General features: G+C 42.2%; 1 protein-coding gene across 3 annotated transcripts in view; it reads left to right on the top strand.

Moving 5' to 3' along the window:
• mylk3 (myosin light chain kinase 3) overlaps positions 1-25351 on the top strand; it is an 82895-nt gene that overhangs the window by 6867 nt on the left and 50677 nt on the right. For 2 of the 3 annotated variants that reach the window (XM_060911306.1, XM_060911305.1), the window contains exons 2-5: positions 2086-2179; positions 5279-5474; positions 10479-10909; positions 13792-13897. In XM_060911306.1, the coding sequence (XP_060767289.1) occupies positions 2086-2179; positions 5279-5474; positions 10479-10909; positions 13792-13897 (827 nt within the window). The remainder of the gene's footprint in view (positions 1-2085; positions 2180-5278; positions 5475-10478; positions 10910-13791; positions 13898-25351) is intronic. The other variant, XM_060911307.1, reaches the window with a different exon arrangement.

The following is a 25351-nucleotide window of genomic DNA, read 5'->3' as shown; positions in this document are numbered from 1 at the left end:
ACTTCACCCTCTCATACCGCCCCGGCTCCAAGAACACCAAACCTGACGCACTGTCCAGACTGTTCTCTGCCACTAACAGGGAGAATGAAGTCGGGCCTATTATCCCTGTGTCCCGGATTGTGGCCCCTGTCCGCTGGGGTATTGAGGAGGCTGTCCGACGAGCCCAACGCCAGGACCCCGGTCCTGGGACGGGGCCACCAGGCCTCTTGTACGTCCCACATCAAGCCCGGGCCAAGGTTCTCCAGTGGGGTCACTCTTCCCCTCTCACCGCCCACCCGGGAGCTCGGAGGACCCTGGACTTCCTGAAAAGACGCTTCTGGTGGCCTAACATGGAGAAGGAAGTAAGGTCATTTGTCCTGTCCTGTGAGGTTTGCACCAGAACCAAGAACCCACGACAGCGTCCCCAGGGTCTCCTGCATCCTCTGACCATTCCCCGGCGTCCCTGGTCCCACGTAGCAGTCGACTTTATCACGGGTCTCCCTGAGTCACAAGGTAACACGGTCATTTTGGTCTTAGTTGACAGATTCTCCAAGGCCTGCCGCTTCATACCACTGTGCAAACTCCCCTCTGCTCTTGAAACTGCGAAACTTTTGTTTAATCATGTCTTCCGAGTCTTTGGTCTTCCACAGGACATCGTCTCAGACCGAGGGCCCCAGTTCTCCTCCCGAGTGTGGCACGGGTTCTGCAAGGTCATCGGAGCCACTGCCAGCCTCTCCTCTGGGTTTCACCCACAGTCCAATGGTCAGACGGAGAGGCTCAACCAGGACCTGGAAACCACCCTGCGAGGCCTGGCTATGGATAACCCGACATCGTGGAGCACCTGGCTGCCATGGGCGGAGTACGCCCACAACACCCTGCAGTCATCGGCCACCAAGCTGTCGCCATTCCAGTGCCAATTCGGGTTCCAGCCACCTCTGTTCCCGGACCAGGAGGAGGACGCGGGGGTGCCCTCGGTCAACCAATATGTGAGACGGTGTCGCAAGACCTGGAGCAAGGTCAGGAAGACCCTCATACAGACCTCCAGAACCAACCAGACTCAGGCCAACCGCCATAGAAGACCTGCACACGCTTTCCGCCCTGGGCAGCGTGTTTGGCTGTCCACTAAGGACCTTCCACTGCGGGTGGAGAACCGCAAGCTTGCTCCTCGCTACATTGGCCCCTTCAAGGTGGTGCGCAGGGTGAACCCTGTCTCCTACCGGCTCCAGTTGCCCCGGACTCTGAGGATCAACCCCACTTTCCATGTTTCCCTGTTACGGCCCGTACTGACGTCTACGTATGCCCCTGCCCCTAGGAACCCCCCACCCCCCCGCATCTTCCAGGGGCAGACTGTGTTCACTGTGAATCGCCTGCTTGACTCCCGCCGGGTCCGCGGCGGGTTGCAATATCTGGTGGACTGGGAGGGCTATGGTCCTGAGGAGCGCTGCTGGGTTCCTGCTCGGGATGTCCTTGATAAAGAACTATGTCGGGACTTCCATTCGGCCCATCCAGATCGCCCTGGGAACGTCAGGAGACGCTCCTAGAGGGGGGGGTCCTGTTAGGACTAGGACTGTTTTGGCCTCTAGAGGCCGCTGTTATTTCCTTTTCATGTCGTGTTTATTTTGGCCTCTAGAGGCCGCCACTGTTCCTGTGTTTTGTGTTTGTGTTAATTGCCTAATTATCTTCACCTGTGTCCTTAATTAGTTTGTCTATTTATACCCCTGAGTTCAGTCCTCTTGTCACGGAGTCTTTGTGCTGTTATGTTTATCTCCAGTTTCCTTTGTACTGTGTTTTTTGATCTTCTTAGCTTTTGTATTTTTGCACTTTGCTTTTCTTTTGGATTATACTCTTTGGTTTTTTTTTTTTTTGTCTTTTGTTTTGCCCTGTATATAGTGTATATAGTTTAAATAAACCTTTTGATTCTTTTTCTACTTCCGCCTCACGCCTCTGCATTTGAGTCATCCCCCTGGTGGCCTAGTGGGGGTTTGCTGGATTATCACACCAACGAACCAGGTTCGAATCCCAGCAAAACCCTAACAGCTGCAGCAGGTATTTTTCTTCATCCAAAAACAATTTGTGACACCTTTATCTTTCCTTTTTCTTTCCCAGAAAACTACATCAGATGAGGATACCACGAAGGACAAAAGCTCTGTCTGTCACACAGGAACTCAGGCTCCAGAGGAAATTAATGTGCAACCTGCAGGTAGGAGTTCGAGTCTTTCACCGAAGTCATAAAGTCATAGGAATATTCTTCATTTGCCAGAAATAAAGCTCACCCGAGGCTTTTTGGGTTGAGAATAAGATGGCATGATAACAGAATAATGATGTCTATATTATGAAACCAACATTTGCTATCCAATCACGGATATAAAACTTGCATCCCCCATGGTGGTTAAATAGAATAAAAGGAGGAAAATGGACAGCTTATTTTACAATTTTAGGGGGGAAAAAAAATCTGATTTCCAGACCTGATCTGGAAGAGTTAGAACAAAGATTGGGCTTACAAGTTATTAAATAAAAAAAACCTCAAATATACCAAATTCAGAAAGGGAAATCCAAAATGTGAAAATGTTCACTCATTTGACACCTTGACACCCTATTACATTTTTGTGACAATAATGAAACAGATTTTTTGGGGTGTTTAAAGGTGAGTGCTGTGCTTTAAGACAGTGGTCTAGGCACTACTGAAAATCCTCATCTGGGATACTTCAAAGAAAATCTGGCAATCTCGGAGATGTGAACTACACAGAGGTAATTTACCAAAATGTGAATACGAATATCTTTTTATCATTTTGTCAAATGAAGCACTGTACAATATGTTCCCCCAAATTCCTAAAGTTCTGTAATTTAGCTATATAATGTGCAGTAGGCCACGATATTAGAGGTTATTTAATTGAACATAAAATGTAAAGGATTCATCTCAGACATTTAATCATCGCAATAACACTTTCCTGAACATATACTGAGAATTCAGTCCCAGAGCTTGTACTAAGCAGCCTCCTACATGATCATCAGTCAGGTGCTGAGCAAAATGGAGCCTTTAACACAGCCCTGAGTTGCCCAGTGATGATGTGAGAGGTGAGCGACAGAAAGAAATGCAATAGGAATCTGAGCATGCAATGCAGATCCTCTGGAAGGTTGGAATTTGTCATGTGACACGTGACACCTACAGGAGAGGAAACTGGATACCGCTCACATAGGGAGAAGAAAACTTAACATCAATCTGTCAATGCACTTTAAGCTCAGTCGCTAAAAAGTCTGCTTTATTTAAAAGTCAGCTCACACAATCCTCACGCCTTGCGTTTTATTAGCAGCACATCCATATCAACAGAACTAATTATAGAGACTGTGATAGCTTCATGTTTATTATTATTTTAGGAATGAGGGGTAGTAACACAAAAAATATTTATTGATTTGAGCATAAAATATACATGGGTTATTGTCTCGAATCAGTGCCTCCAGCAATCTTTGAAATAAACCTCAAGATTGTAGAAACAGGATGATATGCACAGTAAGAGGATTGACGTGTACAGTAACAGGATTGACGTGTAAAGTAACAGGATTGACATGTACAATAACAATATTGATGTGTACAGTAAACGGATTGACGTTCAATAACAATATTGATGTGTACAGTAACATAGGTGACATGCACAATAACAGGATTGATGTGCACAGTAAAAGGATTGATATGCACAATAACAGGATTGATATGCACAGTAACAGGATTGATGTGCACAATAACAGGATTGACATGTACAGTAACAGGATTGATATGCACAATAACAGGATTGACATGTACAGTAACAGGATTGATATGCACAATAACAGGATTGATATGCACAGTAACAGGATTGATGTGCACAATAACAGGATTGACGTGTACAGTAACAGGATTGATATGCACAGTAACAGGATTGACATGTACAGTAACAGGATTGACATGCACAGTAACAGGATTGATATGCACAGTAACAGGATTGACGTGTACAGTAACAGGATTGATATGCACAGTAACAGGATTGATGTGCACAATAACAGGATTGACATGTACAGTAACAGGATTGATATGCACAGTAACAGGATTGATGTGTACAGTAACAGGATTGATATGCACAGTAACAGGATTGATATGCACAGTAACAGGATTGACGTGTACAGTAACAGGATTGATATGCACAGTAACAGGATTGATATGCACAGTAACAGGATTGACGTGTACAGTAACAGGATTGATATGCACAGTAACAGGATTGATATGCACAGTAACAGGATTGACGTGTACAGTAACAGGATTGATATGCACAGTAACAGGATTGATATGCACAGTAACACAGGTGACATGCACAATAACAGGATTGATATGCACAGTAACAGGATTGATATGCACAGTAACAGGATTGATATGTACAGTAACAGGATTGATATGCACAGTAACAGGATTGACGTGTACAGTAACAGGATTGATATGCACAGTAACAGGATTGACATGTACAGTAACATAGGTGACATGCACAATAACAGGATTGATATGCACAGTAACAGGATTGATATGCACAGTAACAGGATTGACGTGTACAGTAACAGGATTGATATGCACAGTAACAGGATTGATGTGTACAGTAACAGGATTGACATGTACAGTAACAGGATTGACGTGTACAGTAACAGGATTGATATGTACAGTAAGAGGATTGACATGCACAGTAACAGGATTGACGTGTACAATAACAATATTGACATGCACAGTAGAAGGATTGATGTTCAATAACAATGTTGATGTGTACAGTAACATAGTTGGCATGTACAGTAACAGGATTGACATGTAAAGTAACAGGGTTGACATGTACAATAATATTAATGTGTATAGTAACAGAGTTGACATGTGCAATAACAGAGTTGACATGTACAGGAACAGAATTGACATGTACAGTAAGAGAGTTGATGTGTACAGTTATAATATTGACATGTACAATAACATGGTCGACGTGTACAGTACAGTAACAGGATTGACGTGTACAGTAGGACCATGTAAATGTTCATGTAATGTACTTTTGGAATTGCATTTGCATTCATATTGCTTCTTTCACACCTAACTGATATTAAAATGAGATGCATCTATCTATCTATCTATCTATCTATCTATCTAGCTAGCTAGCTAGCTAGCTAGCTAGCTAGCTATCCTACAATTGCATTGCTATAAATTTGTAACTCTGCCACTGATTCACGTGTACAGTTTCTCTAGTCCCACACAAGCATCAAGAACATAAAATTAAAACTCCAGCCCTTGGTTCCTCTCCAGCTGTCACAAAGGAAGCTCCAGTTCCTAAATCCCAGCGCAGGCTGAAGGAGGTGACGCTGAAGAGCAGAGAGCCGGATCGGGTCCAGGCCTTCGCTCCTGAGAGCCCGACTGAGTCTGAAGTGCCCGAAGTGAGCAAAGATCATGAAGTCTTGCCTGCAGAGACCATCTCCGTGACTGCAGCTTCTCACCTCGAGAGGTGAGCCTGTAAAATTGAAACAATTCAGTCTTGTGGAGCTGATTCTCCTAAACCCCAGTGCAGCAGGGATTTGGGTTCGACCTCATCTGCTCTGACACACTCAGTTCAGCTCATCAGCTGCTAATCACTTCCTTCATGTGTTCAGTCAAGAACGTTTGAACAGAGCTCGGGGATTTCCCCTCAGGTGGGATTTAGAAATGTCTAAAATTGTGTAAAATGGTGTTTTAGCTTTAAACACTCATTAATGGGTCTTTCTGTGGTGTTACACCACAGTGTGTTCTGTTTTTCTGGGATAAAAGCTTTGGTTTTACATTTGTCGTAACCAGGGGTCAGTAACATTAAAAAAAAAAATAGTGTAATAACTACATCAGTAGAAGTGAGAGTAGCAACTTACTAGTCTTACTAATGACACAATATCAGGTTTAGATCTTTTATTAGTATAAATACGGAGGTAATTATAGAAAATCGCGCTCAATGATTGGTCAAGAAATTTAGACTATTTCTTGATAATCAACTCGAGCAACTCAGCAAAATGGCAGCCGATCGTTTCGTCACCGTAAGTGAGGAAGAATTAGAAATGATGAAAGAAAATGCTGTTCCTAAAAGCACTAAAGATGTTACGAAGTTTGGTCTAAAACTATTCAAATGTAAAGTGGGATTGTGATTTATTTTATTGATTTCAAAACAAAGTGTTTTATGTAGCTTGGCATAGGTCAGTGACACAAGTCTGTACCACGCTGTTATTACATTTATATGCTGCTGTTGAAGTTTTAAATAAATGATTTCATCTCGGTGCGGCACGGTGGTGTAGTGGTTAGTGCTGTCGCCTCACAGCAAGAAGGTCTGGGTTCGAGCCCCGTGGCCGGCGAGGGCCTTTCTGTGTGGAGTTTGCATGTTCTCCCCGTGTCCGCGTGGGTTTCCTCCGGGTGCTCCGGTTTCCCCCACAGTCCAAAGACATGCAGGTTAGGTTAACTGGTGACTCTAAATTGACCGTAGGTGTGAATGTGAGTGTGAATGGTTGTGTGTCTCTACGTGTTAGCCCTGCGATGATCTGGTGACTTGTCCAGGGTGTACCCCACCTTTCGCCCATAGTCAGCTGGGATAGGATCCAGCTCACCCATGACCCTACACAAGATAAGCAGCTACAGATAATGGATGGATTTCATCTTGGTTATTATTCACCAATATTCACTTTGCCTTCGCCAAGTAATTTGTTAAATAATTAGATCTGGTCACAGAAAGATCTGGTGGATCTTGGAAAAGCATTCCTTGGTGAATCTGTTTCTATGATAGCCTCAGAGTCCTGAGAAGTGGAACCTGATGTGTTTCTTCTTTATCAACATGTTGCACGATGCTTTTCTGCTCACCACAGTTGTAAAGAGTAGTTATTAGCTCATCTGGCCAACAGGTGATGAGTTTATGCCATCATGTGTTGTCCATCACTCGTCTGGCGTCGTCCAAATTTCACGAAAATTGCTTCTTCTCTCTCAATTCTTCACTGATTTTGATTCTTTCTGGCATATAACTCCTAGGGTGCATATAACTTCTACCCAGATTTGCTTAATTACAATTATTAATGACGTTATGGACTAATCAAGTGTTAATGAGCAGTTCAACAAAAATCACTTCTTCTCAGTCAATTCCTTGCCATTTTGGATTCTTTCTGGCAAATATTTGAGCTGGACTGGTTGAGAGTAGAACTCCGCAAGGTGGCCCACTTTAGATCGTTCCTTCTGGACTAAACGGGGCTGGAGTGAGCCACGCTGTCACTGACAGTCTCGCTTGAGTTACCGTAGCCTTCATGTCACTTGATCCAGTCTGATTGTTCTCCTCTGATCTTGTCTGATCAACAAGTCTGCACCTGCAGAACTGCCAGATGTTCTTTTACCCCTGCAACATTCTGTAAAAGTAAAGTCTAGATATATTTATGAAAATTGTGAACATCCCAGGAGATGAGAAGTTTCTGAAATGCTCAGACTTTCATGAATAGCCATGCTTCAGGCAGGGTCACTGAGATCACTGAGGTTTTTTTTTTATCCTTCTGGTGTTTGATGTGAACATTAGCTGAAGCTCTTGACCTGTAGCTGCATGATTTCAGCTGGTCTGTCTTACTCTAGTCTTCATCTGGCTTTCATGCTGGCGCAAAAACGCACTAATGAAAGACTCGGCATTGTGCTCCTGTCATTTGAAAACACTTTCTCTTTTTAACCTATGGTTTGTCCTCATGCTCATTAGAGGATGAAGGTTAAAGCATGCGCTAAGAAAAAAAAAGCCACAGGTTACCATGAGTCCAGCAGAACAAATGATTTTCATAGCGAGTCGACTCTCAGATGTTAGTTCTCTCTCTCTCTCTCTCTCTCTCTCTCTCTCTTTCTCCTTAACCATATCATCCACCTTGGTGGAAAATCAGTGGAAATGTATTGTTCTCATATATTCTACTGTATTTGAGAGTTGTATTGTAATTCCACTGCAGCAGAATACAGAAATAAAAATAAAATCCAAGCAAGAAGGATCATCTCAGAGAACAGAAACATTCATACTCATCCTCACACGTGTACACACACATCCACAGTGATGTATTGTTGCACTGTTTGGAGTGTTTGGAGAGGCATATCGCACTCAGAATGATTGCATGCATTGATTTGTTGTATTACTGAAACATGAAACGTGTGTATGATACGTTAACAACAAAGGCTTCTGTCACTCGTGCTTGAGGATGGATGTGTTTTTACGAGGACTTTCCATGTTCTTTCTGTTGACTGGAGAGATGTAATGAGATCTTGTTCAAGCTGCAGTTGGTTCAGAACACAAAGGAACTTTGAAAGCCTGGAAATAAACTGTGTGAAATTGCAGTGGTGGAATTCTCGACGTTCCTTTTGTCCTTTGTAATGGTCTCTCATTGTTGTGATGTATGAAGAACATTCTAGTAAACATAACCTGGGGTCATAAGAATGATAGGTTATGTAATGAGAGGTTGAAGGCCACCAACTTAATTTTTGTTTCTTTTTTGAGGAACTAAAGATGTTCCTGAACTCTCCTGAAAAAAAAACTCTTGGAAGAGTTCCTGTTCTGCATTCTCATCTCACTCCAGGAACTGTGTAAAGCAAAAGTTTCACCAGAAACGTTTCACTTTGCTCATTATTGTCATGTCTGGGTGCGTTGGTGCTCGACTGCAACTCGCGTGCAGCACCATGCACCTGTTCCTGATCAGAGCACAATCACAGCCTGTGCATATATCTTCACACACAGACTTTGCGAAGTATACAATCTGTTCCTTGGATCTGACATAACCAAGCTTTGATACAGGCTCTGCTCCTCTGGTTTCGACTTTGTTTTCTGTTCTCACACCACATTTTGCCTTGCCTTCTTTATACTGTTTGCTGTGTACCCTGCCTTTCGCCTGTAGTCAGCTGGGATAGGCTCCAGCTTGCCTGCGACCCTGTAGAACAGGATAAAGCGGCTAGAGATAATGAGATGAGATACTGTTTGCCAATTGCCTGAACTTTGCCTGTTCCTGTTTATGCTCTTTGCCTCACATTTTGGAATTGTTTGCCAGCTTGCTTTAAATGAAACTCTTCCTGCACTTACATCCACCCATCGCCCATTCTTGTGAGAGTTATGTTCACGTTACTTCTATGCATGTTTCATTTTCGGGAACTTGCTAACATCACAGGGACCTTTTCAGAAACCCAGGAACATTTTCTGGAAACCAGTAATGTTAGGAACCTTTTCAAAAGACATTTAAACAGTGAGTTCTCCACCACAGAACTATAAGTCAGGTTCCTCCAGGAGCGTAAGGTAATTGGTTCCTGAAAAAGAACATAGGCACCTAAAAGGTCCTGGGTTTCAAAAAAGCTTTCCAAAAAGGTCCTTGGTTTCCTGAAACATTGCTAGAGCTCTTTTTTTTAATTCTAACTTGAGTTCCTGAATAAAAAGTTCCTTGGTTCCTGAAAAGATGTCCTTACAAGGTTACTCTGTTTCTACATATCTGCCCACGTTCCTCAAAAATGTTCCTGGTTTTCTGAAAAGGTGCCCAAATTCCTGAAATGTTCATTAAAAACTTCCACATTTTCTAAAATTCAGTTTCCTGTAAAAGCTCCATGACTAGTTCCTATATTTATAAACATGTTCTGGAGTCCCTTAAAAGTTCCTTGTTTCTGGGTTTCTAAAAGGTGCCCAAATGCCTGAAATGTTCATTAAAATGTTCCTAGGTTTATAAACATATCATGTCTGAGTTCCTGATTCATCAAGGTTCATGACTCTTGGAAGAAGTTCCTTTAAATGATAGACTTCTAAAAAGGTGGCTGAGAGCCATTTATTCCAAAAATTGTTCCTGCAGTATAGCTGAGCCTTTAGCCGAAGTTCCTGAAAAGGTTCTTGGGTTTCTGAAATGTTTGTTGAAAAGTTCCTGGGTTTCTAAATACAGTACGTGCTCAATTTCCTGAAACTGTTTGTGGGTTTCTCAAAAAAAAAAAAGCCTGAGTTCCTGAAAATATCCATGACTCCTGAAAAAAAACCTCTCCTTGAAAGGTTCTGCATTTCTGGAAAAAAAAACTACTTAACAAATTCTTTTTTTTGGTAATTATTTTTTTCTTCAGAAAAAACTCCATAAAAAGTTCCTTTATTCCTGAAAAGGTTCCAGCAGTGTAAATGGGCTTTTAGTAGAGAAATTAACACTTGTTTAAAAGGTTAAACGTCACGTGTTTGATTAGATGCGAAACCTAAGCTGTAGTTCCTGAGGAAAGGAGCAGGGCTGAACACTAATTAGGCTCAAATATTCTAGGGTGAAAGGAACTCCATAGCGAATTTCAGCTGAGCAGAGTAAACTCAGAGTTCCTGTTTATCACCTGCTCATTGGCAGTTCCAGTTCACTCCGGTGCTTGTGCCCTGTTGATCTCTGACAAGTTACATGGTGTTCATAAGACAAAGCTTTAATGTACATAAATGTGATAAGAACCATATTGAAAGATTATTAAACAAATTATTTTGATTATATATTTCTAGAAAAACCCCAGAAACATGCAGCGCTCCTGAGCAGACGGACATTCCTGCAGCTGATGTCCTGCTGTCTGTGGACTCTTTAATTAAAAAAGAGGAGCCGAAGCAGAAGACGGAATGTGAGCAAAAAACCAAAGACGTCCCTAAAGCTGAGCCGCATCACGCCACAAAGCCAAATGTGCCAATCACGGAAAACTTGGAACAGAAGGAGACAGCTGCTCTGGAAACTCCACAGTTGAGACAAGCTGAGTGTGAGCCAAAACCCGAACCAGTCACCCAGAAAACTAACACTGAGACTGCAGATGGGGTTCCCGAAAAGCTTAAAGCACCCCAGAACAAGTCAGAGCCTTTGAACCACATCGAAGCGGCGAGTTTTGCACCACAGAGCGATGCTAATTCAAAATCTCCAGGCCTGGATTTACAGTTTCCTATCATCGGTGGGTAAAAAACAAAGGTTCTGGAAATAATTTAACGAGAAATGAGCACAGGTTTCCACCTAAAGGTGCAGTTAGGTATGATTTGTCAAAATTTTGCAAGATTAAGTATCTAGTTCTGAAATATTTGAAGTTGAATAAGACTGAATTGTTTGTTTTTACTCTTTGACCATGAAAACCACATTCCTACCACCATGTACACAAAGTGCCACGCCCAGAACCTACTCGTAAATATGCAAACCCCCCAAAAAACTACTATTTTTTTTCTTAAAGCAAAGAGACATCTCACACCAAATATTGACTTTGTTTCATTTATTATGGCTTACTGCTGTTTGCAAATATTTGAATCTACAAAATATGCAAATGTACAACTACGTACTCATTAATATGCAAAATTCTGCTTATACAGATTCATGAGGCTCAAACAGAGTTAGCATTATCAAGCCCAATTTTTAACACTATACTCATAAGTATGCAAAATTCTGCTAATACTGATTCATGAGGATGTTCACGAATTCCTTTACCTTCTTTTCTTTTTCTTTGTAATAAGCTCTTATGAGCTCTAAACTCTGATAGCATGTTAGCATGTTGCTAGCTAAATGATAGACCATTCATCTGCTTAAAAACCAAGTGAAAGCACTATAAACATGCAAAATTCAACTCAGTGATTTGCCTGAGCATGTTCCTGCTATATTTTTGTCTTCATAATGACAAAAAAACTGTAGTATCTATCTGTTTGATTTGTTATATAAAAGTTGGTTTTCCAGGAAAAACGTAGGAAATTCTGCGTGTAGCTTCTTCTCTAGATCAAGACTTCACCAGAAACAAATGACTCCATCTTGGAAAAGCACTGCCAGTGTTTATTCAAGTTTTATTGCATTCACTGCTGCTAAGTTTTTTCAAAGCACAGAGTGAAATATTTGCTCACAGGAGAATTATCAGGCTGCGCTGGGAGCTTGCTGATTTCTAAAATGGGGCGGAGTGAAGGGAAGATAGGGAGTGTCTATAAAATGACTGACAGATGGTCCGTCTAATCACAAACAAGCACTCTAGATACACTTGTGCTGAGGTCATGGCTCAAACCATTATTTTCTTTTATCATGTTTTAAATGTTTTCCACATTATTTGCACTTGCAATAATTAAGAAATTAATTATTGCACCTTTAACACGATTTTAGCATCTCCTCACTCAGCGTTGAGGTGTTTGTTGTAGACTTGCTTCCTACCTCACCTCATCACAGTTTGGAGTCAGACTTGTCTCAGGTTCTTCTGGTGGAAATTTAGCAAAAGTTCTTGAGTTCATGAAAAACACTCGTAAGAGTTCATAGGTTGCAGAAAATGTTTTTGAGCTCACAAAGAAGAACACGAGTTCCTGAAAATGTCCTACAGGCTATTAAAGGGAGGGTCCTATGTTTCTTTGAAAGCAAAGGATGAAAAAGCTTCCTGAAGCAGGACATACAGCACTGTGCAAAAGTCTGAGGCACATGTAAAGAAATGCTATCGACCAAACATGGCTTAAAAATAATGAAATGAAATGTTTCAACATGGGCGGCACGGTGGTGTAGTGGTTAGCGCTGTCGCCTCACAGCAAGAAGGTCCTGGGTTCGAGCCCCGTGGCCGGCGAGGGCCTTTCTGTGTGGAGTTTGCATGTTCTCCCCGTGTCCGCGTGGGTTTCCTCCGGGTGCTCCGGTTTCCCCCACAGTCCAAAGACATGCAGGTTAGGTTAACTGGTGACTCTAAATTGAGCGTAGGTGTGAATGTGAGTGTGAATGGTTGTCTGTGTCTATGTGTCAGCCCTGTGATGACCTGGCGACTTGTCCAGGGTGTACCCCGCCTTTCGCCCGTAGTCAGCTGGGATAGGCTCCAGCTTGCCTGCGACCCTGTAGAACAGGATAAAGCGGCTACAGATAATGAGATGAGATGTTTCAACATTAAAAAAATACAGTAATCAGTAAGCCATAATAAATGAAACAAAGCCAATGAGACGACTCTTTGCTTTAAAAAACAAACAACAACAACAAAAATAGTAGTCTGAGGTCCAGTGAGTGCAGTTTCATGTGGAAATGATCTGTAGGTTTTACTGAGCATCTTACAGAACCAGCCACAGTTCTTCTGGACACTGTCACACTCACTTCATTTTACACCAAAACCCAGCAGCCTTCATTATGGCTTCTTTTTCAATCTGAAACGTGATCTCTTATGGAATATGCTGCTCAGATACAAACTTTTTTTCTGTAACATTTAATTTTGTGCTGAAAAAAACCAACAACAAACGTTTGGAACTCTAAAATGTTTTGTAATGTTTTGACTCGATAATGTAGAAATCATAAAATAGAACTCTATAACAAAGTTTGTATGAAAAAAAAAGGGTGCTAAGACTTTTGCACAGTACTGTAGATTCCTAAAAAAAAAAAGCTTTCTAAATTCCTGTAAAAGATTCAGAGTTTTTGAAGAGGAAACTTAGAAATGATATTAGAAAGAGTGTGTTAATATAAACAAAATCACTTTAAACTCTCCACATTTTTACAAAGAACTAAGTTGCGACAGTTGGATGTTTTCAATCACACTGCCATGAGATGCGTTCATGCTTAAATCTGTGACCAAGATGAATCAGATAAATTGGCACACTTTGTAAGCAGCTGCACCTTCCAAGCATTTCAACAGAGCATTATCGCTCGTGATTGTAACATCCACAACAGCAGGGTTTGATCAAAGCTCCTGACGTTAATCTGAAATCTGTTCTGTTTCTGTTCTGCGCTGATGTCACCTGGCACCTTTCACACCTCGACAAGAAGTCATATTCAGCTGTTTCACAGCTATTACACTTCTCTTATCTTCTTTTATTCACAGTTGTTGTGCTTTTTTCTTTTCTTTTCCACCCCCAGATGATTGCCCTCCTCGATCTGCCCCATTCGAGCATCGCATTGTCAGCGCCAAGCAGGTTCCCATCGGCTCCTATTACACAGTGGAACCCAACGAGCTGCTGGGAGGGTGAGTGTGGGTGGGTCAACGTCTCTCTACGGCAGTGTGGATGTATAGTTCTTACTCTGCAGGGGAACCCTTAAAAGTTCTATGTAGAACTCCGCAGAATTCAGAGTATTTCTCGATTAAAAAGGGTTTTTAGGTAGAACTCCTTAAAAACAGGAAGACACAGATAAATCAGGGCATTCTTCAAATAAAAACATCAAATGCATACGTGTGACCGGTGTGGTTCTGCGTTGTGTTTTAGACAGTAATACTGTGACACCAGGACCTCTTTGGAGATGATCTCCATTTATTGTGAGCCTGACATAATGAACATAAAGGACAAAGCATCTCCATGTAAATCATGCTGCCCGCTCCAGCTCCTATACAAATATTAAAATAAAAATGTCGGCAAACTGGAAATTAAGTTTAGGCTAGCAATATTTAACACTTAAAAATGATAGTTTTAAATACAACGATGCAGACATATGCATAACATTAGGTAGGGACAGACATAATGATAATGTTGGGACCAAAAATATATAAAATAAACAAGGAGAAACTTTAAGATGGGTTATGATCATTAACTGACTGAACAATAACGCTCAGCTCTCTCTCCAACAGGAGAATTAAACAAAGGGCAGAGGTGAGGACACAGAGGGCATTTATACAGGGAAAAAAGCCACCACAGAAGAAGAAATTAAAGAGGACACACACACACACACACACACACACACACACACACACACACACACACACAAAGAGTGTAGACATGAGATCTGGAGATCTTTCACGTGTAAGTCTCATCTCATCTCATTATCTCTAGCCGCTTTATCCTGTTCTACAGGGTCGCAGGCAAGCTGGAGCCTATCCCAGCTGACTACGGGCGAAAGGCGGGGTACACCCTGGACAAGTCGCCAGGTCATCACAGGGCTGACACATAGACACAGACAACCATTCACACTCACATTCACACCTACGGTCAATTTAGAGTCACCAGTTAACCTAACCTGCATGTCTTTGGATTGTGGGGGAAACCGGAGCACCCGGAGGAAACCCACGCGGACACGGGGAGAACATGCAAACTCCACACAGAAAGGCCCTCGCTGGCCACGGGGCTCGAACCTGAACCTTCTTGCTGTGAGGCGACAGCGCTAACCACTACACCTCCGTGCCGCCCACGTGTAAGTCATAAAAATAATTTTCCCCGACACCCAGTTATTTTTGTTTAGTGACCAAAAGCTACTGAATTTGAATCACAGACTTCCAATTTTATTAGGTTTTTTAATAGAACAATTAAAGAATTTAGGGGCCACGTGGCCCTAAATTCTCCGCTATTTTTTCCTTCTTCACCATGACCAAATTCAAGATACTACATCATGCATCACGTGGTGGGTTTTCCCCATTCACACAAGGCATTGTGGGATACAAATTTGAAACAGGAGAGAAAAATGGAGGACGTGAGTGTGCGAATAAAACATGAAAGACCGACTACAGTAACGGAAAGAAAGCAAGAAGAAAAGACGTTATGTTATATACGAAGGAAAGGAAACGCAGGACCAAACTAATAAATATGGGTGCTCAGCGAGCACCTCGGTGTGATCAGCTGTTCGTTTAGCGACAGAATGATGGAACTGTCAGTGCACACTCAAAGGGAAACCTGTAGATGGCAGTAATGCGACACTGTGGATGCCAGCTGCTGTAAAACCCAAAAGAAGAAGAAGGTAAACCTGCACATGTGCAAATGGACTTCCTCTGTCTGCTTGACTGCATGAAGCGAGCGATTTCATGCACATTATTTGCTTTAATCCCCTCAAATTAAATAACTTCCCAGCCACAGAATGGCCTGATATTTTGTGAGATATTACAGAAATAAACATATATCACAATGACCACATTTCAGAGGGAACTAAATTTCACCAATTTTATGAAATCGAAAGGCCGTCTAGCTTAAAAGAAGTATTAATGTGGAGTATTTATTCTTGTCCTACAATATTTCAATATGTTAACATTTTAATATGCTCTATTACAGTGAAAAAAAATGAACATACCTTCCTGAAAGAGCAGGCTACATTAGCGTAGACTGTATTAAACAGTCTGCTGGGTTCTGTGTCAGTCGTGTGTAGACAGATGAGCGGAGGATGGAGGATTAACTTGTTCCAGGGTAATAGAATGAAGGAAAGTGAGTCAAAGCAAGGACAGTGCTAATCTGCGAGAAGTGGGTTTGTTCAGCTGCCACATGAACTGACTCACCCGCATTCCTCAGTGATGTAACTGCAGAAAGCAGCAGGATGAAACTCATTTGACGGAAACTTGGAAACAAGAACAGTGACCCAAGACATTACTTTGAACTTATTCAAGAACGAAACCTTAATCTTCTTTGCTATTCTTTTTGAATAAATTACTGAACCTACTGAAGCTGCATTTCAGTTTCTGAAGATGAGACTGGGGACAAAAAGCCCCTGAAACATGCAGGACCTGAAAATACATGACAGGCAAAGCATCATAGGAAGGGAGCCACTGTATTTTTGTGAATACATGAATTCAATTTCAAGACTTTCAATTCAATTCCATGACAGTCACGGGACCTTCTTGAAAATCACTTTGATGAAGAAGCAGCCTGTTAATTAATTTCTTAAGCCCTGTGGACCCGGTACCAGGTCCAGTAGAACACTACTATAATTGACTTCCAGTAAAACGTTTAAAAAATACTGTTTTGGTAAGTTCTATACCCGGTCAAACTTTTGTAGTATCAATGTACTTGATGCTGTTTCTATGTTTTTTGGTCTAGTTGGAGTCAAGGAATTGCTGAATGAAAAAAGTGGCACCTTTGCGTATGGGACCCTTGTATCATGGTGTTATCCACTGGAATAGTGTTTAGAGCAACAAATCTTTTCGTCATAAGGTTCTCTCCTTTCACTGTAATCTAGTATAAACTTTAGTTGAGGATAAAAAATGTAAAATTCTCCTTTGGTTTATTACAATTTACTCAGGCAAAGTAACAGTCACAATGTTATTGAGCCTGCTAATATATTTTGTGAAATCTTAGATATCCATATATACACTAAGATTATGTAGATTGACCTGATAATTGTGGAACTATTTTTATTTAATTTTGGGTACGTCTGTGTTGGCGAGCCACACCTCCCAGCACCTGAGGCCTCAAGAGGTTAAAATATTATTAAACAAGAAGACAGAGTCATCTATACCCCCCACCCTATATACCAACTATATACCAAGTTTCAATATATTATTTGTCACGTTTTTCAAGTTCTACTGCAAGAAACCAACCTGACCTCTTTACACTGACCTCAGCAGCCCATGGCATAAACCCACAGGACCTTTGGTCCAGGGGAGCTAAAAAAAAAATGTCTTACATTTCTTAGTATCAAAAGGCACATATACATTACTTAAACAATACATATACCAACTTTCAAGACCATACCACTCATAGTTTTCAAGTTCTACTCCGGAAACAAAACCTACCCCTAAGACTAACCTGAGAGACTAAGCCTGAAATTGTTTCCATGGAAACATGAAAAATTAAAATTTCTCAAATTTCTTAGTATGAAAAGGCACATCTATATCACCTTGTTAACATGTATACCAAGTTTCAAATCTGTATCATGGATAGTTTTGGATATATGCTCCGGAAATGAACGTTGCTCTTGGAAACTAAGGCAAAATCTATTTTCACATAAAAATTTGAAAAAAAACAACTTTTTTCAAAAATCCAAAATAGCAAAAGGCACCAGGTCACATCAGTGGCGGCTGGTAGTCTTTCAAACAGGGGAGGCTGGTCGGTTACGATATTTCCAGATTTTAAAAGAAAAAAGAAAAAACACATCAATTTTGCCCATACTCTTGCCTCTGATCTGGCTGATTGTTGGCAGGGTCACAAACTGTGAAATAACAGGTTCTTTTGGCCCATTAGCCTACTGTCCAATATACATGATGGTGGTGTTGGGGGGGTATTTTAACATTTTATATTTTAAAATTGTGGCATGTTGTTTAAAAATTGATCATTATTGAAAGCAGCTCTTTGTCAGGAACCTCAGCAGTAACAGCAGAGTGTTCTGGAATAGGCACAAGCACTGGCCTTGGGGAGCCAAACATAGAGCTGGGTGCCACACATTTCATTCAATGACACTTTCCCTATATTTTACTTATTTTGACTGAGAAATGTCTCATCTCATCTCATTATCTCTAGCCGCTTTATCCTGTTCTACAGGGTCGCAGGCGAGCTGGAGCCTATCCCAGCTGACTACGGGCGAAAGGCGGGGTACACCCTGGACAAGTCGCCAGGTCATCACAGGGCTGACACATAGACACAGACAACCATTCACACTCACATTCACACCTACGGTCAATTTTAGAGTCACCAGTTAACCTAACCTGCATGTCTTTGGACTGTGGGGGAAACCGGAGCACCCGGAGGAAACCCACGCGGACACGGGGAGAACATACAAACTCCGCACAGAAAGGCCCTCGCCGGCCACGGGGCTCGAACCCGGACCTTCTTGCTGTGAGGCGACAGCGCTAACCACTACACCACCGCGCCGCCACTGAGAAATGTTTTATTGACAATTTTGATAACCCTTCACTTTTAATCCAGGTCTGTAGTGTGAAATGTTCTCGGCTGTGTTTTTGTTTAAAAATGTTTTCCAAATTGTAGCTGTGTTTAATTCATATCCAGAAAAATATATATTCCAATATAATATACTCAGCATAAACATTTTAAACAGATTCTATATTTTTGGTCCATCCATGACATATTACTAAAGTAGCCTATTTACACTACGTTCACACTGCAAGGCTTAATGCTCAATTCCGATTTTTTTGTGAAATCCGATTTTTTTGTGAGGTCGTTCACATTAACAAATATATGTGACTTGTATGTGATCCTCAGTATGAACGAAAAGTGACCTAAAAGTGTTCCGCATGTGCATTGCAGGATACGACGATGTCACACGCAGTGAGCATGGCCAGTGTTTACGGAAGTAACCTAAAGTTTCCTGTGTATGACAGTAGCCAGCATGGAGTACCTGGCGATGATGCAGTTGTTGTTGTGACAGAGCCAGAACATGCACAATAGCCTGATGTTAAGGAGGAGGTTGAGAAGGAAGAGGGCAAGGGTTTTGGCTCAGGCGTTCTGCGGGGTAGTGACTGCAACCTCCGTTCAAAGGAACGTGTGGGTGCGGAGTCGCATTGATGTCATGCGCCATGTTGTTGTAACTTTTTTTGAGAGACCCGCCGCCTACTTCAGCGCAGAATAGTGACGTTTGTGGCTTGTTGATGACGTGTAAGTCGGATGAATGAGACCTGGCGGTTCAGACTGAAGTCGCATATGAAAAGATCGGATAGGAATCGGAATTAGGACCACATATCCAAACGGCCTGGGTCGGACATGAAAAAAATCGGATCTGTGTCGTTCATATTGTCAATAAAAGATCGGATACAGGTCACATATGGGCGAAAAAATCGGATTTGAGTCACTTCAGCCTGCAGTGTGAACATAGTGTTACTGTTGTTGATGTGGGTCACTTGCTGTTAGCCAATTCACTTTCTCGTACCAGGAGAGCTGAAAGGAACGAGTATTATTCCCTACCTTTTTCACCAAGTCAATTTGAGGCGTTGGTCTACCCTGCTCTTTAATTTTAATTTTTTCCTCGAAAGGAAGACTGGCAAATGGCTTCGCCAAAATTAAATCAGCAATGCTTGGCATCTGTGCGCAGCTTTCTTGCTAGCTGACTAGCCCCCTCAAGTTCAAGTTCAGTCACTCAAATAAATGAAATTTCTGGAACTAAGATAGCAAACTTGACAACACTATATTTACACTTTATTTACAATGAAAATAAATACAAACTAAAAAAGCTGGTAGAAACCGTATGTAATGAATGAAATTGAAATGTAAGCCGATCTCTTACAATACACCACAGCACTTGTGAATCCGCATGGGACTGAACTGAAATTCACCACTGCCTGTCTATATTTGAAACGAGCTGTCAATCAAAGAAAATATCCGGCCGCTTTCACCAATCACCAGTCTCCTCGCGGAAAGCTTTGCCATGTCCCTCCCACTGTGAGGCTGGGAGTCTGGTGGGCGGGCGTTTTCGCAGTATTTGTCCAATAACCGTCTTGCATTTTGAGATTGAAAAGCGCATAGCTCCCAAATGCCATTGAAGTCCACTGAGGCTGGGCTGCATCGCGCTGTCACGAGGGGGAAAAACTCACGCACACATTAGGCGAACTGGGGAAAGTTATAACGGAATGATTTCGCACTGTAGTTGGGTTGAACACATATATTTCTATGATTCTGGATCTGAAATAGCAAATGTTATAAGGTCGGCTATAACATAAGCCTAGCGCAATTCATCCTACACGATGTTCGTCATTTTTAGAGGAGGCTGAGCCTCCCTCGTTGTCTTAGAGCAATCGCCTGTGGGTCACATGTTGCTTGATATGTATACAAAGTTTCATGAAGATATCTTCAGTATTTTTAAAGATATGGCCTGGAAACGAAAATGTAACCGGATGGACAGACAGACGGAACCCCTGCCAAACTTCATTTGGGCGGGGGATCTCATCTCATCTCATTATCTCTAGCCGCTTTATCCTGTTCTACAGGGTCGCAGGCAAGCTGGAGCCTATCCCAGCTGACTACGGGTGAAAGTCGGGGTACACCCTGGACAAGTCGCCAGGTCATCACAGGGCTGACACATAGACACAGACAACCATTCACACTCACATTCACACCTACGCTCAATTTAGAGTCACCAGTTAACCTAACCTGCATGTCTTTGGACTGTGGGGGAAACCGGAGCACCCGGAGGAAACCCACGCGGACACGGGGAGAACATGCAAACTCCGCACAGAAAGGCCCTCGCTGGCCACGGGGCTCGAACCCAGACCTTCTTGCTGTGAGGCGACAGCGCTAACCACTACACCACCGTGGGGCGGGGGATAATAAATAAATAATGTATTTATGCCGCTCTTTTAACCGTGGACATTGTCACAAAGCACCTTTACAGGAATCCAGATATAAAATTTACATGAGTGCATAATGAGCAAGCCAGAGGTAACAGTGGCAGGGAAAAACTCCCTGAGACTTCATAAGGAACAAACCTGAAGAGAAACCAGAGCAAAGAAAGGAACCTGTTGGTTGGTGTCTTCTGGGTGATGCCAGATGAGTGACCACTTTCTTCAACATAAAGTATCTTAGGTGTTGTTGATTTAGTTTACTTCATATTCGCACTCGGGATGCATCAATACAATTTCTTCCAGACTGAGTACATGTTGTTTTTTATTTATTTATTTATTTATTTATTTATTTGTATTCTGGTAATACTAATACCAGAATGAGTAAATACTATTTATTAGCTTTGCTTGCTTGGTCTTTATGGGGAAATATCAGACCGAAGTCTTGACAGTACGGACTGAGACTACGTTTTCCTGTAAAGACCGAGCAAGCGAGGTTAATAAGGAGTTTATTATATGCCTTTTTTATTTATAAGATTAAACTAGACGGTCATTATAACGAGGCGTGACGTTTCAGTTACATCATATTTGTCACGTAGTTGAGTCACGCGTGCAGAATATAAACAGCTAGTGGTTTCAAAACTGAATTTCTGTTAGCGGTTGGCAGTTTCTAAATGCACTTCGTTGCTCATTCCTTGAATAACTTGGTGAATCTTGGTTGTCTTTTGGCTGTTTTTAATTCCGTTCTGATTTCCAGTTCATCTTTGTCATTTTGCTTTTGTTTGTTTTTTTGCAACACTGAAAGCCAATGTGGGCAGCACAGTGGTGTAGTGGTTAGCACTGTCGCCTCACAGCAAGAAGATTCTGGGTTTGAGCCCAGCGGCCAACAGGGGCCTTTCTGTGTAGAGTTTGCATGTTCTCCCCGTGTCCATGTGGGTTTCCTCCGGGTGCTCCGGTTTCCCCCACAGTCCAAAGACATGCAGGTTAGGTTAACTGGTGACTCTAAATTGAGCGTAGGTGTGAATGTGAGTGTGAATGGTTGTTTGTCTCTGTGTGTCGACCCTGTGATGACCTGGCAACTTGTCCAGGGTGTACCCCGCCTTTCGCCCGTAGTCAGCTGGGATAGGATCCAGCTTGCCTGTGACCCTGTACAGGATAAGTGGTTATGGATAATGGATGGATGAAAGCCAGCGCCTTGGAAAGACAGCCTGTAATTGCCCATGGGCATTACGGGAAAATTCTGCTCGCCAAGGAACCACTCAGAGTGCACGATTTTACCAGAAGTAGATTGTGCCATATAATAATTAGTGTCAATTAAACAGGGGCATCAGGAACATTTTATTTCACTCTGTTTATGCCAGTTGCTGCCGTGCGCTGCTAGCAATCATCTCCTCATGCTAAGCCTTGTATTAAAGATGTTATGACATTTAAACTGTGTTAAAATTAAAATGTGCAGAGCAGTCTCAGTGAGTGTGAACGTCGTTAAAAACGAGTGCCATGTGTTGATGTGAATTGCACCTCGATTCATGAGCAACGTTTAGATAGTGCAGACTGAAAGTGTGTCTCAGTGCTCTGCTTCTCTGCCCACTCACCTGCGAAAAAGTTTGTGTGCAAGAAATTAATGGCATCGAACAGCTGATACTGCTCCACATGCTCATGTTCTCTATTAAATGTACTTATTAAACACCAGACAGATCTTTTTTTCTTTTTTTTTATCAGGTTACATGTACTGTTAGAAGACACTGTCATGCCTCCTCTTGATATTTTCACAAACCACACTGAGGCACGGGATCTGCCCTCTACATGATACCATTATCAGTATCACTGCTTCACTGTTCTGCACTTTAACCTTACACTCTGTCATTTATTTCACATTCAGTGCATTGCGGCAAACAGACAACTTAAACATCGCTACAACTCCATATCACCAGTGTGTTATTATAGTTTCGTGCTATCAATCCAGTGTCAACCTGGCATTCACCCATTTGCATCCTCTGACAATAGCAATGCAGATAAAATCCAACAGAGATAAATATATAGGCATCAGGGGAGGGGCAGGGGGTGCAGAAAGGGGTCAGGGGGTGTTGATAGCATGAGGAGGGGCAGATAGGAGTGTGGAGCTGAATAACTGGCTTACACAAAGCACAGAAACTAATCCCCCCAACAGCGTACAAATAAATGCTGGGGCTGTTTCTGACTCGTCCTGGACAGAGTTTATTTTGGGCTGTTGTTGACTCACTCACACTCTACTTTATGCTGAGAGGAAAACAGAGTGAGCTATGTCACAAAAAAAATCCCAGTGAAAAAATATCGATTGTGCATTAGCCCATGTAGTTTTGCTCCAGCTATGAGGTTAATATATGAGAGTAAATACAGTAGCTAATATTGGTACGATTCGTAGTGTTTAATTAAAACATTATTTTAAAAATTTCAGTGTTTGATCATATCGTACATTTAAATTCCACCTTCAGACTTCAGACTTTGGTGGGTGGGGCCTCAGGGGACAGGGTGCATATAAATCTATAGAGGATGTGCAGTCACGTGACCCGTCCGTGTTTACTCCGCCATATTGGACGGCTTCAGGATTGTTTACCTTGCGCGAGCGTAATGGATCCAGGGAGTAATCCCCAAGAAATTTCGGAAAATACCCCATCTACATCGCACGATAACTTGTCTAAGTTTGTTCAGCATCTTGAAGGTGACGTGAGGCAGCGTTACGTGGAAAAGTGTTCCAGGTTGGGGATTGCAGATCCGTACAACTTGCCGCAATCCTTGTTCAGGGAAATTCGGAGCTGCGGTGCCGGTGATTTGCCCGATCTGGCCTACCACGACATTTACAATTTTCTCGTTAATCATGAATCGTGTTACACTGGCAAAGCCCTCAAAGCTTACAAGAGCCTGGAAGCTTATAAATATTTTGTTGTGGGATGGGTATCCCAACTATACCTCTGGAAGGTCCCGAAGAAGAATGTCTACTTGATAACCTCACGGGTAAGTGGCATTAAGACGTTTATCTTAAAGAGACTATGCAGGACATTTTATCGTAAGAATGTTCGAAATCTAAACTCAGTTCCAGATAATGACAGGGTTGTAAATATGTATGTTTTTGTCTGAAAAAAAAATCACAAATCACCGACTATACAGTTATCATTCAATCCGAAAATCAACTTAACAGATGTACTAGTAGTATTGAATTAGAAGATTACACCTACCTGATATGAAGTGTTCACTACAAATTCGGCTGGTAGAACTGGGGTTCCAGTTTTCTCTTTGCACAGCGGACACCCATTTTGCGCGTCTCTCCTCGTCTGCGGGGAATCTATAAAATGACAGGCCCTCCTTTTGGCCCTGTCTATTGGTACAACCAAATGCTGAACAAGATATAACCATTCTCGAAAGATCTACTCCCACACACTTGATAATTAGAACGGGTTCGTCTAAGTTCTATGCGCGGCCTTGCCGTCCAAGATGGCAGATAAACAAATATCACGTGACCTCGTGACGTCACGTGCACGCTCTCTATAGGTTGATATGGAGCGTCCACCATGTTAGACCGGAGATATAGCTACTTTTTAACCATGCATTTGTGGAGACAGCTGGTTGCATTGTGAATGTAATTGTTCACATACACTCACTCACTCACTGGCCACTTTATTATGACCACCCATATACCTACCTTCTGTTTGATACAGTTCTGTAATCAGCCGATCCCTCGACAGCAGCACGATGCATAAAATCATGCAGATACAAATCAAGAGCTTCAGTTAATGTTCACAATGTTCAAACGTCAGAACGGGAAAAATTGTGATCTCAATATTTGTGTGACTTTCTTTCACTGTGACATGGGTGTTGGTTTGAGCCAGATGGACTGCTTTGAGTATGGGTAGTATCTCACTGGGCTGCAACAGCCTGCGACTAGTTGGAGACACAACAATTGCGATAAAATATGCGAATTAGCAACAATTTTCACTTGGAATCACACTGAATTGATGTTCGCATATTTTATTGCAATTGTTGTGTCTCCAACTAGTCGCAGGCTATCGCAGCCCATTGAGAGCTCGCACTTCCTGTCTCACGGAAACTGACTTGAGAAGGGTTCGTGATGGCTTTGCGACACCAGCGACGCATTTGCGGCTATTTTGAGAGAAATTTTGTGGCACAAATTTTTTGAGCATGTTCAAAATTCAGTGACGAAGGAGCGACACTTTATGACTCATGCGAGGAAATTGAGAAGCCCTGCGAAGGTTTCAAGACACTTTTGAAACTCTCTCGCGAATGACGTTCGCAATTTGTCGCAAGCTGTTGCAGCCCAGTGAGATACTGGCTTATTTCAGAAACTGCTGATCTCCTGGGGTTTTCACACACAACAGTCTCTAGAGTTTACACAGAATGGTGCGGAAAACAAAAAACACTGAGTTCTGTGGGTGGAAACAAACGCCTTGTTGATAAGAGAGGGTCAGAGGAAAATGGCCAGATTGGGTCGACCTTTTTTGCCAGGAAGGA

Source organism: Neoarius graeffei, chromosome 27 (genome assembly GCF_027579695.1).
Source record: "Neoarius graeffei isolate fNeoGra1 chromosome 27, fNeoGra1.pri, whole genome shotgun sequence".
Classification (NCBI taxonomy): domain Eukaryota; kingdom Metazoa; phylum Chordata; class Actinopteri; order Siluriformes; family Ariidae; genus Neoarius; species Neoarius graeffei.
The sequence above is the reverse complement of the archived record's forward strand: the minus strand, read 5'-3'. Positions and strand labels throughout refer to the sequence as shown.